We start from the raw sequence: 15,031 nt of genomic DNA on the forward strand, positions 1-15,031 counted from the left end.
GGAGGGCAAAAAGGGGACATGAGATAGCTTTGGCAAATAAAGTTAAAGAGAATCCAAAAGGTTTTTACAAATACATTAAGGACAAAAGGATAACTAGGGAGAGAATCGGGCCCTCAAAGATCAGCAAGGCAGCTTTGTGTGGAGGCGCAGAAAATGGGGGAGATACTAAATGAGAATTTTGCATCAGTATTTACTGTGGAAAAAGATATGGAAGATATAGAATGTAAGGAAATAGATGGTGACACCTTGCAAAATGTCCATATTACAGAGGAGGAAGTGCTGGATGTCTTGAAACACATAAAGGTGGATAGATCGCCAGGACTTGATCAGGTGTACTCTAGAACTCTGTGGGAAGCTAGAGAAGTGATAACTGGGCCTCTTGCTGAGATATTTGTATCATCGATAGTCACAGGTGAGGTGCTGAAAGACTGGAGGTTGGCTAAGTGGTGCCACTCTTTAGGAAACTATAGACCAGTGAGCCTGACATTGGTGGTGGGCACGTTGTTGGAGGGAATCCTGAGGGACAGGCTGTACATGTATTTGGAAAGGCAAGGACTAATTAGGGAAAGTCCACATGGCTTTGTGCCTGGGAAATCATGTCTCATAAACTTGATTGAGTTTTTGTTTGAAGAAGCAATAAAGAGATTGATGAGGGCAGAGCAGTAGATGGGATATATAAGGACTTCAGGAAGGTGTTCGATAAGGTTCCCCATGGGAGACTGGTTAGCAAGGTTAGATCTCACGGAATAAAGGGAGAACTAGCCATTTGGATACAGAACTGGCTCAAAGGTAGAAGACAGAGGGTGGTGGTGGAGGGTTGATTTTCAGATTGGTGGCCTGTGATCAGTGGAGTGCCACAAGGATCGGTGCTGGGAACTCTACTTTTTGTCATTTACATAAGTGATTTGGATGCAAGCATAAGCGATATAGTTAGTAATTTTTCAGTTGACATCAAAATTGGAAGTGTAGTGGACAGCAAAGAAGGTTACCTCACATTACAAAGAGGTACATCAGTAGTTCGATGGTCATGTATCCAGTGTCTACAGTAGTTGACCATACCCATGAAGGCTAAAAAGTCAGTTTGCGTCATGGGTGGGATGAACTTAGTGCTAGCTGCAATGCAATCTGGATACAGGGGTCTGAGGCTATGCAAAAGATCGTAGACCAAGTCGTGCACTGTTCTCTGGCAAAGTTGCATTTTCTCGACGGAAACTTTGTGTCCATTCCGCGCCAGGCAGTGGAGCAGGGCGACAGTCTTTCTCGCAAGCATCAATGGAGGTGGAAGCTGCCAATAAATCATCAGCGTATTGTAGCAAGATGTTTTCACATGACAGTTGGAGGCCTCTGAGCGTCTGGTCGACTGTGGAGGCATATATCGTGGGGCTGTCCGTATACCCTTGGGGAAGTCAGATCCATGTATATTGGCAACCGCCGGAAGTAAAGACGAAAAGGTACTGGCTGTCATGGGACAATTTGATGGAGAAAAACTCTGAACAGGGGTCAGTTATGGAAAAGCAAGTGGCAGAGGCAGGGAGATGAGTAAGAATGGCATTGGTGCCCAGTACTACCAGAGAGCAGAGGACAGCAATAGCATTCATGGCCCTCAGATCCTGGACGAAACGCCACCTTCCCAGTTTTCCTGGTTTTGGGATCAGACATATAGGGGTGTTACAGGGGCTGATGGTAGGTATTAAAATGCCTTGTTGTAGGAGGGAGTCGATAACAGGTTTGATTCCCTCTGTTGCGGCCAGCGATAGAGTGTACTGCCGTACTGACGGCAGGACAGCTCCCTGCTTCACCGTGACCATATGTGGTGAAGCGGAGAGGACCAGGCCTACATGATTAGAGTGAAAGTGAGGGCTGCAGATGCTGGAGATCAGAGCTGAAAATGTGTTGCTGGAAAAGCGCAGCAGGTCAGGCAGCATCCAAGCAACAGGAGAATCGATGTTTCAGGCATAAGCCCTTCTTCAGGAAGCCCTTCCTGAAGAAGGGCTTATGCCCGAAACGTCGATTCTCCTGTTCCTTGGATGCTGCCTGACCTGCTGCGCTTTTCCAGCAACACATTTTCAGCTACATGATTAGAGTGTTGTGCCCACAGCGACACTGGCAGGTCAGCCAGTAGGAGGGGGTTGTTGTGGGGGAATGCACAATAAAGGTGACCTCCACGAATGTGTGAGGGTAGCGCACACAAGATTCTTCCTGCCTTAGACAAGCAATATGAACTGACAAAGACTTTCCAGAGTCGAGGGGCGCAAAGTGCTGAGACAGCTGTCGTAACCTAGTTACCATGGGTCCCAAGTCTTTGGAATGTAATGGGGTCTTAATGATAAGGGGAATGTGGTGAACTGAGGCAGGGTTATGGCAAAACAGTGATGTCTGCTCAGCAATGAGCAGAACATTCATAGCTACACCCTTGGGACCAATGAAACACAAACCAGTGAGCGCTAGCTGAGAGGGCAGGGTGAGGAGGGGATAGGCAAGAGTGGAGTAGGGTGACCCCGGTTCACGTGGGAAGGATGCAGTGCAGTGAAATTTGCATAGGAAACAGCCTGTCAGAACCACCTAGCACAGGAAGGAGGTTGCAGGGAACAAAGGGGAATTCGGCAAAAGGGACAGGAAGGGGTCCAGAAAGGCATACATAGGTCCGGACGAGCATGACCAACTGTTGGCAGTCTCAACAGGGGAAGACAGGTGTGGAAGTGTGGAAATGGCAGCCTGCACCATAGAGTAGTGGGAATCAGGGATTTCTAAGGTGAGACCCCGGGAGGGCAGTGAATTGACGCATTTAATGTACAAAGGGTTTGACGACCCAAGAGGGCTACCGGACAGGATGAGGAAATTATAGCTGTGGCAGGGACGGTGACTGGTCCGACGCTAAAAGGAACTGGATTAGAAAGTGGTTCTATTATGGGTACTCCTGAGACACCTACAGTGCGGACATATCAGAACTGAGGGGAAGGTCCGCAGAGGGAGGTGCAGATGAGTGTGTGGCTCCACAGTCCACCAAAACTGAAAAGAGACGACCCCCACCTCTACATCCATCATGGGATTTTCAGACTGGGCATGGGAGAGGTGTATTGAGGCAGCCTCCAAAACCTCACTCCCGAAGCAGCCCTTGGCTCTTCGGGCATGGGAAAATAGGTTGTCCATTATATAGGCTACTGAGGCTGTCCCTGTGGAAGAGTATGGTTCCACTGGGAAAGTGAAGGTGGTGTATGGGTGGAAACCATAGGTGACCGCTTGAGGGGTTGCTAACCAACCATCTGTTTCCCAGTGACCCAGTTTGCTGCACGCCCTACATTTATCCCCACTTCTGCCCGACACCGCTGTGAATTTTGTCCTGATTCCATGGCTGCATGAGCTGAGGGTATGCTTCCTTCTCTCTCATACACTCAAACAATCCCTGTCGATCTAAATTGTTTAGAGTGTTGAGTGTATCTGCCCACTTGGCTGTTTGCCAGGTTAGGTTTTGGGTCTTGTAGACCTGAGTATGTCTAGGCCGCATACAATTCACAAGGGTCAATGGTGCTAACTTATCATTCTCTGACAAAGGGATGCCTGAGGACTCCCAACCATCTTTGAAGTGGGCAGTGAAATCAGAGATGGGCTTGTTAGCGTTTTGAAGTCAGCCCTGTTGCCTTGCAGCTGCCATGATGGCATCTTTAATGCTATTCCCAAGCCAGGTGGAGAAAGCGCGCGCATTCGCCCATGGCTCGATGGGAAATTCAATAGAGGTTGATGGTTGGTTAGTCCTGTTTGCCAACCGCAGTAAAGTCTAGACATCCTGCGGTAAGCAATTATAAATATCACAAATTTGTAGGAGCCAATTGAAAAATGGTACCAGTCGCTTTAGTGGCTCAGGGGCATCCTGGAGCATGCCTCGGACCACACAGTGAGTCCAGGGCTTTTTGAAAGGCATAGTGCCTATCATAATGTGGGGTGCTGGTTATCGGGGGTCTGGATCTTCAATGCTGCAGCTGCATTGTGAGTAAGTCTGGTGTTGGAAGTGGGATCGGTTCTTACTTAATTTGGGTGTTCTGTCCCTGATGAGCTCCCTACAATTGATGCCTCTGAAATCCCACGATTTACGGTTGCAAGGGGCGTGGGAGGGCATATGGCAATAAATGCAGCGACCCAACTTACTAGTGGGTCTGGCTCCAGAGCTGGGAAAGGAACTTTAGGATATTGAGGGGTGTACGGCAGCGGGTCAGTGGGTGGGGAATCGGAAGATGCAGGGGTGTCTGAAGCTGACAACGACCTGTATTTTCAGGGGGCAGGTGCCCTTTCCAAACTGTCTTAAACTTTTTCAGGCATTGAAGCATGTAGTCAGTGTTCCAAGAAGGGTCACTGTACCCGCCCTCAATATGCGTTCTCCAGTACTCAATTTTCTCCAATTTAAAGGAGCCCCCATAAGGCTAATTTCTGTGGGACCACCCATATACATTGGAGATAAAGAGAATGATATATCTACTGTCACCCGTTTCCTTCCATACTGTGTCAGCGGTGACTCTGGTGTTACCAGAGGAACTCCTACCTTGTTCTTGCAGCATACGTGTTTACTGTGGCACGTTCTGTATCCTCCGTGAGAGGGTTAGTGGATGCGGACTGTCCGTCCCAGCGAGACAAGGTAGACACGTCACCGGGGGCAGTCCTTCTCCCAAGGGTTTCTAGTTCTGCAACCCCATTTACCTGTGAACAGTTGTATGGGAAACAAAGAACAGACAACAATACGAACGAACATGGACAGGATGAACAGGTAAGATAAATGAACAAGACAAACCCAGGTACCATGGTCAATTTCTCAAGCTTTCCCTGCTTTGAACTTGAATTACTGCTCGGCAGCGATCTTTCCTGGGTCCCGTCTTATCTTGGTGTCTCCCCAACCTGTTGGCTCAGGGTGCAATCACACAGCCGGCCGAATTTTAGGAAAATAATTTAGAAATTTAGAGAGGCAATCTTTCTGTTCTTTTGCCTTGCCGTAGCATCTGTCCCCAACTTAGGATCAGCTTGCCAGCTTAGGTCAGGATCACGCAATTGGCTGAATTTTAAAAATTTAGGTTTGCTCTTGAGCCCCGTTGTAATCAAGGGGTCCTGTCGACTAACATCAAACTGACGGAGAAATGTCCCATTTACAATAAACCTCATATGCAGACCTTGTGAAATTGGCACGTTTATTTATTTCATGATACGATGGGAAGAGGTCAGTGAGCGCTCAGCTCAGAATGACCGCTCAGCACTGATGGGTCATAACCTCTCCACTCATCTACAGATGTTCATGGTTTATAAAGAGTTACAAATGACTGATTGTTGATTACAAAACAATACAGGTCTAACTATGATAGATAGGTTAACAAATATTAAAAAAAGGCTAACAATACCACTGGTCTAACATTGATTATTTGAACATTGGTAACAGAAGGCTGATGATGTTACTCATCTGAGAAAATTGAATAGTTGGACAATTGAAACTGACAGAGTAGCATTCTGTTCATAGTTGCAAATGGTCAGTGGCTATCAATATTAAATAGTTTGGTTCCATCTTGCTTGCGGGGGTGTTGTTTCAGCTGGAGCTCCCATGGAGAGAGAGAGACCCCTCGGGGGAGTCATCAGTGTGTGCGGAGGTACAACAGCATTGTCTGTGAGAGAAGCCAATTAGCAGATATTTAACTAATGTGTTTCCTGCAGTCAGGGAAATGGCTTCCACAGTCAGAATGATTTCCCTGCTCCCACAGCCTCATGAACTTGATAAGCGTTTTTTGAAGAGGTGACAAAGATGATTATTGAGGGAAAAGAGATTGATGTTGTCTACATGGACTTCAGTAAAGCTTTGACAAGGTCTGTCATGACAAACTGGTACAAAAGGTGAACTGACATGGTATCGGGGTGAGCTGGCAAGATGGATACAGAACTGACTTAGTTATAGGAGACAGAGGGTAGCGATGGAAGGATGGCTTTCAGAATGGAGGGTTATGACTAGTGTGCTCCACAGGGCTGGGATCTCTGCTGTTCATAGTCTATATAAATGATTTGGAGGAAAACGTGGCTAGTCTAATTAGTAAGTTGCGGACGATATAAAGATTGGTTGAATTGTGGATAATGAGGAGGATTGTCAGAGGATACAGCAGGATATAGATCAGTTGGAGGCAAAAGCAGAAAATGTGAGGTGATGCATTTTGGAAGGTCAAGTACAGGTGGAAATTATACAGTGCATGGCAGAACCCTTAGGAATATTGATATGCAGAGGGAAATGGCTGGGCAGGTCCACAGGTTGTTGAAAGTGGCAGTATGGTAGATAAGGTAGTAAAAGTGCCTTTGGCATGTTTGGCTTCAACTGAAGGGACATTGAGTGTAAGGTTAGACAAGTTATGTTGCAGCATTATTGGACTACACTTGGAACATTGCTTACGGTTCTGGTCACCACACTACCAGAAGGATGTGGATGCTTTGGAGAGGGTACAGAAAAGTTTACCAGAGATTTTCACTGTGAAGAAAGGTTGGATAGACTGGGTTTGTTTTCACTGGAACTCAGGAGGTTGAGGGGCAACCTGCTAGAAGTGTGTAAGATTGTGAATGGCTTGGATAGAAAGTGAAGTATGAGGCTTTTTCCCAGGCTGGAGGGTAAATTACTAGGAGACACAGATTCAAGGTGCAGTGGGGGATGTTTAAAAGAAATGTGCACGGCAAGTTTTTCACACAAATTTAAATTTTAAAGCAGACAAGTTGACTTTGGTCAGTGCATTGCCCTGACAAGTAAACCAGTTATCAATTTTGTTGAGTTGAAACAGATGCAATGTGTGTTCATATTCTTTCTGTCTGCATAGAACATGACCTTTTTATTAAAATATGCAGCTTCTAGTACACACAAGATCATCATATTACCAGCTTGACTGACAATCCTATATTGATTGTCAGTATAATTGCTTGTGCACTCAGGGTTAGTTACTAAATGCTCTCCAATCACAGAATCACATTTAAGGTTAAATCTACCTTCACTAGTCAATATATGCATTGGGGCTCCTAAAGTTCTAAGCACTTTGGCCTTATTGGCAACCTCCTAAATAACCGTCTGGTAGGATAAAGGCTACCCTAATCAAATAATTTCTTGCTGTATATTATGCAAGCTCATGAACAGATTGAAGGCCATCACTTGTAGTCTAGAAAACTACCCAGTTTATCTGAGATTTTCTGTGAAGAGGAAGATATCTCTTAAGTTTGAGTAATGTGGTGAATGAATTTCTGAGCCAGTGTGACGCTAGGTATAAGACTGGTGGCTTGCAGCAAAAAGCATGTCTCATCAGCTGTTCGCAACAAACAAGTTACTGACTGTACCAATGTGACCATGCTTGCAAAACTCACAACACAATATCCAGTTCCACTCTTCAAGTCAATACATGTCTACATTCTATGCCGTCTTCACAACATACTTTTCTACTTACCTTAGTATTATTTTCAAATGTACTGACCATGCCATTGCTCCCCTGTTTAAAGTCACTGATGTCAATTGTAGAAAGCTGAGACCCCAGCGCACATCCCTATGAGATTCCACTCATCATATCCTGTCAGTCAGAATAAGACACATTTATGCATATTCTCTACTTTCTGCAAGCCAGCTGGCCAATCTTCTATCTATGCCTATCTATTATTCGTACACCATGTGCTTTCACTTTCTCAATAGCATTTTATGTGGCACTTTGTCAAATGCCTTCTGGAAATTCAAGTACAGTTATATCTATAGGCTCTTCCTAATCCACAACGTATATTAATTCTTCAAAGAAGTCTAATAAATTGACATTTGGTTGTGAGGTGTGATGATAGGTGGTAATCAGCAAGCGGCCTCCTTGGCCAAGTTTGACTTTGTGCCATGAGATTGGAGTCAATGTTGACACCTCCCAGGGGTACACTACTGTGTCACAACTTCGGTTAGAACTGTCCTGTCATAGGACAATAAGACAGGACCTACCCCAGGGATGATGACGCGGTGTCTGGGTCATTATAAGATGTGATTCAATGATTACATGAGGCAGCTGCTTGACTAGTCCATGAGGCAGCTGTCTCAATTTGGGCCCAAGCCACAGATGTTATTAAGGAGGGCTTTGCAGTAACGTGTGTGTAGTTGCTATTTGTAATGTCTTCATTGAAGCTTTGTGGTCCTTCCATTTTTATTCATTTTATTTAAACTTTGCAACTAGGTAACTTGCTGGTCTACTATCACTGGTCAATTAATTGTAGGTCTGGTGAAGCCAATTTACTTTCCCTCACAGTCATTATTGAGCCAGACTGGGATTATCTTATGGCAATCAATAATAGGTCAGCACAAGTCTAGCTTTACATGTCACTATTTTATGAATTGAATTGTAGTTCCACCAGCTGCCTAACATTGGTGTCATCTGCACCTTCACCTCCCCAATCTTTATATGGGATAGGAACAACTAAAATGATAACTCTCTTTGCACATGTTGGGAAGGGGATAGTATTGTGCCTTTCAGTGTTGGGGACAAGGAGTCTGGAGATCGTAGAGGGAAGATCTCCAAAGCACATGAGGTCAATGAAAGATTTGGAGTTGAGGGTTTGATGTTTGGTGGGTGGGGTCAAGGTTTGGGTGAGTTTAGAAGAAATGTTCCAAAATTGCTAATTAGCCACTGTTTGGTAGAGTGATATAGCACTACCTTTGCCAGTAGGTTTGATCGGTGTTCAAGAGGAATGTCAGGATTTCTGTATGTATGATGCAGGTATAAATAAAGGTTGACTTCATGATTGGATACTGTCCTTCATGGCGATTTTTCAGTGCCATTTATTTTTAAGACTGGAAATGACCCTTTCACTAATGATTACTGGTTCCAGCACTCCCAGATTCACAAACTGTTCCAGTTCCACCTCCACATTAGGCCAGATGACATACAGCACCAGAAGCACCTTCAGACTCTGAGGATGAGCCACTGGCTTCGGCTGTAATTTATTTTTGACTCCTTTCATTTCCTGTATGGTTCCTTTGAGAGCATAGAGTCACAGAGTGAGATATGTACAGCACAGAAACAGAACCTTTGGTTCAACTCGTTCATGCCGACCAGATATCATAACCTAATCTAGTCCCATTTGCCAGCATTTGGCCCATATCCCTCCAAACCCTTCCTATTCATATACCCATCTAGATGCCTTTTAAATGCTATAATTGTACCAGCTTCCACCACTTCCTGGGACAGCTCATTCCATACATGTGAAAAAGTTTCCCCTTAGGTCCCTTTTATATATTTCCCCTCTCACTCTAAACCTATGCCCTCTAGTTCTGGACTCCCCCACCCCAGGGAAAAGACCTTGTCCTCCAACACTCCAGGGAAAACAGCCCCAGTCTATTTATCCTCTCCCTATAGCTCAAATCCTCCAATCCTGGCAACATCCTTATAAATCTTTTCTGAACCCTTTCTAGTTTCACAACACAAAAGCCCCTAACCAACAGCCTGTACAGCCGCAATATGACCTCCTAACTCCTACACTCAATGCTCTGTCCAATAAAGGAAAGCATACCAAATGCCTTCTTCACAATCCCATCAACCTACAACTCTACTTTCAAGGAACTATGAACCTGCACTCCAAGGTCTCTTTGTTCAGGACCTTACCATTAAGTGTATAAGTCCTGCTCTGATTTGCTTTTCCAAAATGCAGCACCTCACATTTATCTAAATTAAAATCCATCTGCCACTCCTCAGCCCATTGGCCCATCTGATCAAGATCCTGTTGTACTCTGAGGTAACCTTCTTCGCTATCCACTGCACCTCCAATTTTGGTGTCATCTGCAAACTTACTAACTAAAACTCCTATGGTTCACATCAAAATCATTTATACAAATGATGAAAAGCAGTACACCCAGCACCGATCCTTGTGGCACATTACTGGTCACATCTTTGTGCTTGATAGGATCTCTTGCAAATTAATGTTTTATTCCACCAGCTTATTAACCACAGCCCAGTTTAACCATAACTTCTGAAATATCTGAATAATTCAGGGTATTTGCCTTTTAACAATATAAAGTGGCAATTCTGCTATATTTTCAGCAGTACACAGCCAATGTAACCATATGTCCCATGCATGTTCATAATATAATCTTAGCTTCAATGGTAGTGCCCTCAACTTCTCTCTGTAGACAAATTAAGAAATCAGGTATACCACAGCACCTAAATCAATATCCATTTTTGTTGTCCTGCCTTCTACTTTGGAAAGAACCCAGAAGTGATTGTTTTCGGGCCATAATAACAGGTTGTTTACAGAGAACAGTACGGCACAGTCCAGGCCCTTTGGCCCTTGATGATGTGCCAAACGTTTACGTTACCCTAAGGTAAAACTAACCTACATTACCTTCATTTTACTATCATCTATGTGCCTATCCAAGAATCGCCTAAATATCCCTAATGTATCTGACTCTACTACCACTGCTGGCAGTGCATTCCTCACACCCATCACACTCTCTGTAAAGAACCTACCTCTGACATCTCCCCTAAACCTTCCTCTAAACATTTAAAAATTATGCCCCCCTCATGTTAGACATTTCCACCCTGGGAAAAAGTCTTGACTATTCATTCAATCTATGCCTGTCATCATCTTGTACACCACTATTAAGTCACCTTTCACCCTTCTTCACTTCAATGAAAAAAGTCTTAGCTCCTGCAACCTCTCTAAAGCTTCCATATCCTTCCTATAATGAGGCGACCAGAATTGTACATAATATTCCAGATGTAATCTAACCAGGATGCTCTTGAGCTACAGCATTAGCCCTGCAGCTCTTAAACTCAGTCCCCTTGCTAATGAAAGCCAATATACCATATGCCTTACCATACACCTTCTCAACAACTCCATCAATTTGGATGGCAACTTTGAGGGATGTCTGGACATGGACCCCAAGATCACTCTGTTCCTTCACACCGACAAGAATCCTGCCTTTAACCCTGTATTCTGTGTTTAAAATTGACCTTTCAAAAATGAATCACTTCACACTTTTCCAGGTTGAACTTCATCTGCCATTTATCCAGTTTTGCATCCTGTCAATGTCCCATTGCAACTTACAACAGCCCTTCCCATTCTATTTAACTGAAACTCTGCTGACTCTGGGCCTTCTGCTTCTTTTATAGACCCAGCTGACACCAGCCTAGTCTACTCCCTGGCTGCAGGGTGCATCTTGTGCCTTGTCCTCATGGATGTTTCTTTTGCACTCTCCTTCTCTTGTTTGGGTTGTATGCAGGTAAAAACAGGGTAAAACAAGGGCTGCAGATGCTAGAAATCAGATTCTAGATTAGAGTGGTGCTGGAAAAGCACAGCAGTACAGGCAGCAACCGAGGAGCAAGAAAGTCGACGTTTCGGGCAAAACAACCTCATCAGGAATAGAGGTTGTATGCAGTAATTTCAAACAATATGACCCAGCTGCTTACAACTACAGCACTGGGTTTTTTGAGTACAACATATTGAGTCCTTGTGGCCATTCTTGACAAATGGTAAATCTGAATAGGGGGATTTTATGGATGATGTTCACATCTCCACAATGGGGACTAGACTGGTACCAAGCTACACCCCTCTGGGTCACCTGATCAGTTTTCTTCATGGGGTAGCACCTTCACTACATACATAACGGGGTAAGTAACGGGGCTCAGGTCTCTGGCACGGAGCCTGTCCCCGTTACTCAGAAGGGAAGGGTGAAGAAGAGCAGAGCAGTACTGATCAGTTTTCTTCATGGGGTAGCACCTTCACTACATACATAACAATAGGTAGACCCACAATGCCATTAGAAAGGAAGTTTCAGGATTTTAACCCAACAATATAATAAACTAGGAACAAATTACTCTACCTTACCCACTACTCATCAAATTAGATTTCTCTATCAAACCACAAACAACAAAACTAAGGACTTATACCCTTTGTGTCCCTTCCAATATTCCTTTCTCAGTCCCGAAAGATGGCTCCTAAGCAGCCAATTACCTCAGTTTTCCTGTGATGTCACCCTGATTGTTTCTTTCTGTTCAGAATGAAGTTTTTTTTTTAATTTTTAATTACTCGCCACCTGGATCAAGCTCCTCCCTCAGGCTCCACTCCACATCCCTGATTCCCAATGAGTAGGCCTCACAGACTCAGCAGTAAATTTATCACTCACCATTCAGTGCAAACTCTTTCCCTACAGGTTCTGCTCCAAGACTTCAATTGTGTGTCATCACAATGTGGCTTTCCTGTTAAATTCACTCTTTGTGCTGGGCCTCTGATCTTGCGCTTCAGTTTCTCTTGTTAGCAACCTTACAAACTGTAAACCAGAAAAGCAAGCAAAAAACATATGTTCCCCTCAGCACTGAATTCCCAGGCTGCTCCAAAATGTGTACTCACTCCAGATGAGATCTCTCTTTAGTGTAAATCTTACTGGTCACACACTTTCACCAGACCTCTTAAATGGAGCTGAGGTAAACCAAGTTGAAAATCACTCGTAATTAACACCTATAGAGGCCCAATTCAGGTTTCAGGTGATGTATTGATAACTGTTCCTCTGTCAGCTACCTTTTAACTAGACTACTGAATTATAAACTTTTCTAAAAATTAAAGAAAATAAACTTTTACCAGTTCTATTCCCACACTGCTCCAAAATTACCAAAATGCATATTCACTTGGGCTGTGCCTCACTCCAGATGTGATTTCTTCTTCCAGACTATGCAAAGCTTACTGTGGGATCCCTTTGTGTTGATTTAATATAATTATAGAACATTGGCGGAACACAGTAGGTCTGGTAGCAAGTGGGCGGCACGGTGGCACAGTGGTTAGCACTGCTGCCTCACAGCGCCTGAGACCCGGGTTCAATTCCCGCCTCAGGCGACTGACTGTGTGGAGTTTGCACATTCTCCCCGTGTCTGCGTGGGTTTCCTCCGGGTGCTCCGGTTTCCTCCCACAGTCCAAAGATGTGCAGGTCAGGTGAATTGGCCATGCTAAATTACACCGTAGCGTTAGGTAAGGGGTAAATGTAGGGGTATGGGTGGGTTGGGCTTTGGGGGGTCGGTGTGGACTTGTTGGGCTGAAGGGCCTGTTTCCACACTGTAATGTAATCTAATCTAAAAGTGTGGAAAGAGAAACAGGGTTAGCATTTTGAAGTATTTTGTTTTAATTTAAATGTTTAAAGCAACTTCTCTTGCTCCTTTAGTTGCTGTAGGTTTCTGCTTAACATTTGGATTTTATTCAAAAGATTTTGCAATATTGTTGATCCTCACCTCATTTTCCTCCAAACCTAAAAAAAATCTGCTTCAGTCTCTGAAGTGTCAGGAAGTCCTTTCTAATTCATTTCCATTTACATGTATGTTTACATTTACATCTACATCCAGAAATGACGATAAAATGCATTTGGAATATGAACACACTGTAATAGAATTTCCTTTTGTCATTCAGACTACTACTGTTGTTTAAGAGAGAAGGAGGTGGACATTTCATCTGCCTGAATCACTCTAACTTGATATAACATTTCTCTGTTTGGATTCTGACCACCTTCAAAATCTCAGTCTTTATCCCAGCCATGTATGTAGCGTTAAGGATACTTAGAGCAAGTAAATGGTCTTTTATAAGGGGTTGATTAAAGACACTACAGACAGCTGTTGATTCCACACATATTGATTACCAAATTGAATAGGAATAAAACTGGGGAAGAACTGATTATCTTCATTTTGTTTTGTTAGTGGAAGTGATTTGCTCATGAAGGTAGATGCACTTTTATCATCAATGCCAAAAATGGAATCTCGGAAAGATGTCAAGTTTCCTCAAGATCAGTTGAGGTAATAACAGATTCAATTGCTGCTCTGTTTTTCAACTATGTTGTATTACTAGCATTAACTGACCTACATTGTCAAAATGTTTGTTTTTGATCTGCAGTGTAGTAAAAATAAAACCTCAAGATGGAGTCTTTTATGAAGTGGTGGTCATTCTTGATCCACTAAGCAGAGAGGCACAAAGGATGGCCCCATTGCTAATGGTGAGAATATAAATGTTCATTCAACAACACACATTGTTCTCAATTTATTTTGAACAAGCATCCAGAATAGGCTGACAGTGTGGATTATTAAAAGAAAAAAGGTTGGTATGTATTCTGCAGAATACAATGTAGGACAGTTTCTGAATCTACCATCCTCCAGATATGAGCACATTTAGACTTCAGTTTTTGTTTCATATGACTGGCTACCTTATTGACAAAAATTACGTAGAATTGCTGATTTGTGAAAAGTAATTGCAATTTGGACTTTGCAGTTTCACTGAATTTGTGATTAGATCTGAGTGCTCTGGTTTCCTCCCCCAGTCCAAAGATGTGCAAGTCAGGTGAATTGGTCATGCTAAATTGCCCATAGTGTTGCCCATAGTCAGACGGTAAATGGGTCTGGGTGGGTTACTCTTCAGAGAGTCGGTGTGGACTGGTTGGGCTGAAGAGCCTGTTTCCACAATGTAGGGAATCTAATCTAAATTTCTCTTGTCACCTTCTGGATTTTTTTTTGTTGTAGAGATAAGGACCTCTCAGTTCTGCTGGACTTTATTCTGGGATTTAAAGTGAGGTTGCTAATGAGATAGTAGATGAATTGGCGTTGATTTTCTAAAGTTTGTTAGGTTTGAGGAAATTCTATCCAGACTGGAAACTATAGGCTAGTTGGCTTGACATCTGTCACGGGGAAGGTGTTAGAATTGACCATGAAAGGATTTATAATGCACCCATGGAATAATTCAAGGTCATTTGGAAGAGTCAGCATAGTTTTGTGAAAGTGAAATCATGTTTAACCAATCTATTAGAATTCCTTGAAAGAGTGATATGCACTATCAATAAGTGGGAATCTGTTGATATACCGATTTGATAATACACAAAGTAGAAGGAGAAAGTGAGGACTGCAGATGCTGGAGACCAGAGTTGAAAAATGTGGTGCTGGGAAAACACAGCAGACCAGGCAGCATCCGAGGAGCAGGAGAATCGACATTTCGGGCATAAGCCTTTCTTCAGGAATGAGGCTGGTGTGCCAAGCGGGCTGAGATAAAAGGTACGGGG

The 15,031-nt window shown here is 43.6% G+C and overlaps 1 protein-coding gene across 5 annotated transcripts in view; it reads left to right on the forward strand.

The window, feature by feature from the left end:
- The window catches only part of uggt2 (UDP-glucose glycoprotein glucosyltransferase 2), a 386,557-nt gene that overhangs the window by 247,629 nt on the left and 123,897 nt on the right, over window positions 1–15,031 (forward strand). For all 5 annotated transcript variants that reach the window (XM_043691459.1, XM_043691457.1, XM_043691458.1 and 2 more), the window contains exons 25-26: window positions 13,686–13,781; window positions 13,879–13,978. In XM_043691459.1, coding sequence (XP_043547394.1) covers window positions 13,686–13,781; window positions 13,879–13,978 — 196 coding nt within the window. The remainder of the gene's footprint in view (window positions 1–13,685; window positions 13,782–13,878; window positions 13,979–15,031) is intronic.

Source organism: Chiloscyllium plagiosum, chromosome 6 (genome assembly GCF_004010195.1).
Source record: "Chiloscyllium plagiosum isolate BGI_BamShark_2017 chromosome 6, ASM401019v2, whole genome shotgun sequence".
In the NCBI taxonomy this organism is placed as follows: domain Eukaryota; kingdom Metazoa; phylum Chordata; class Chondrichthyes; order Orectolobiformes; family Hemiscylliidae; genus Chiloscyllium; species Chiloscyllium plagiosum.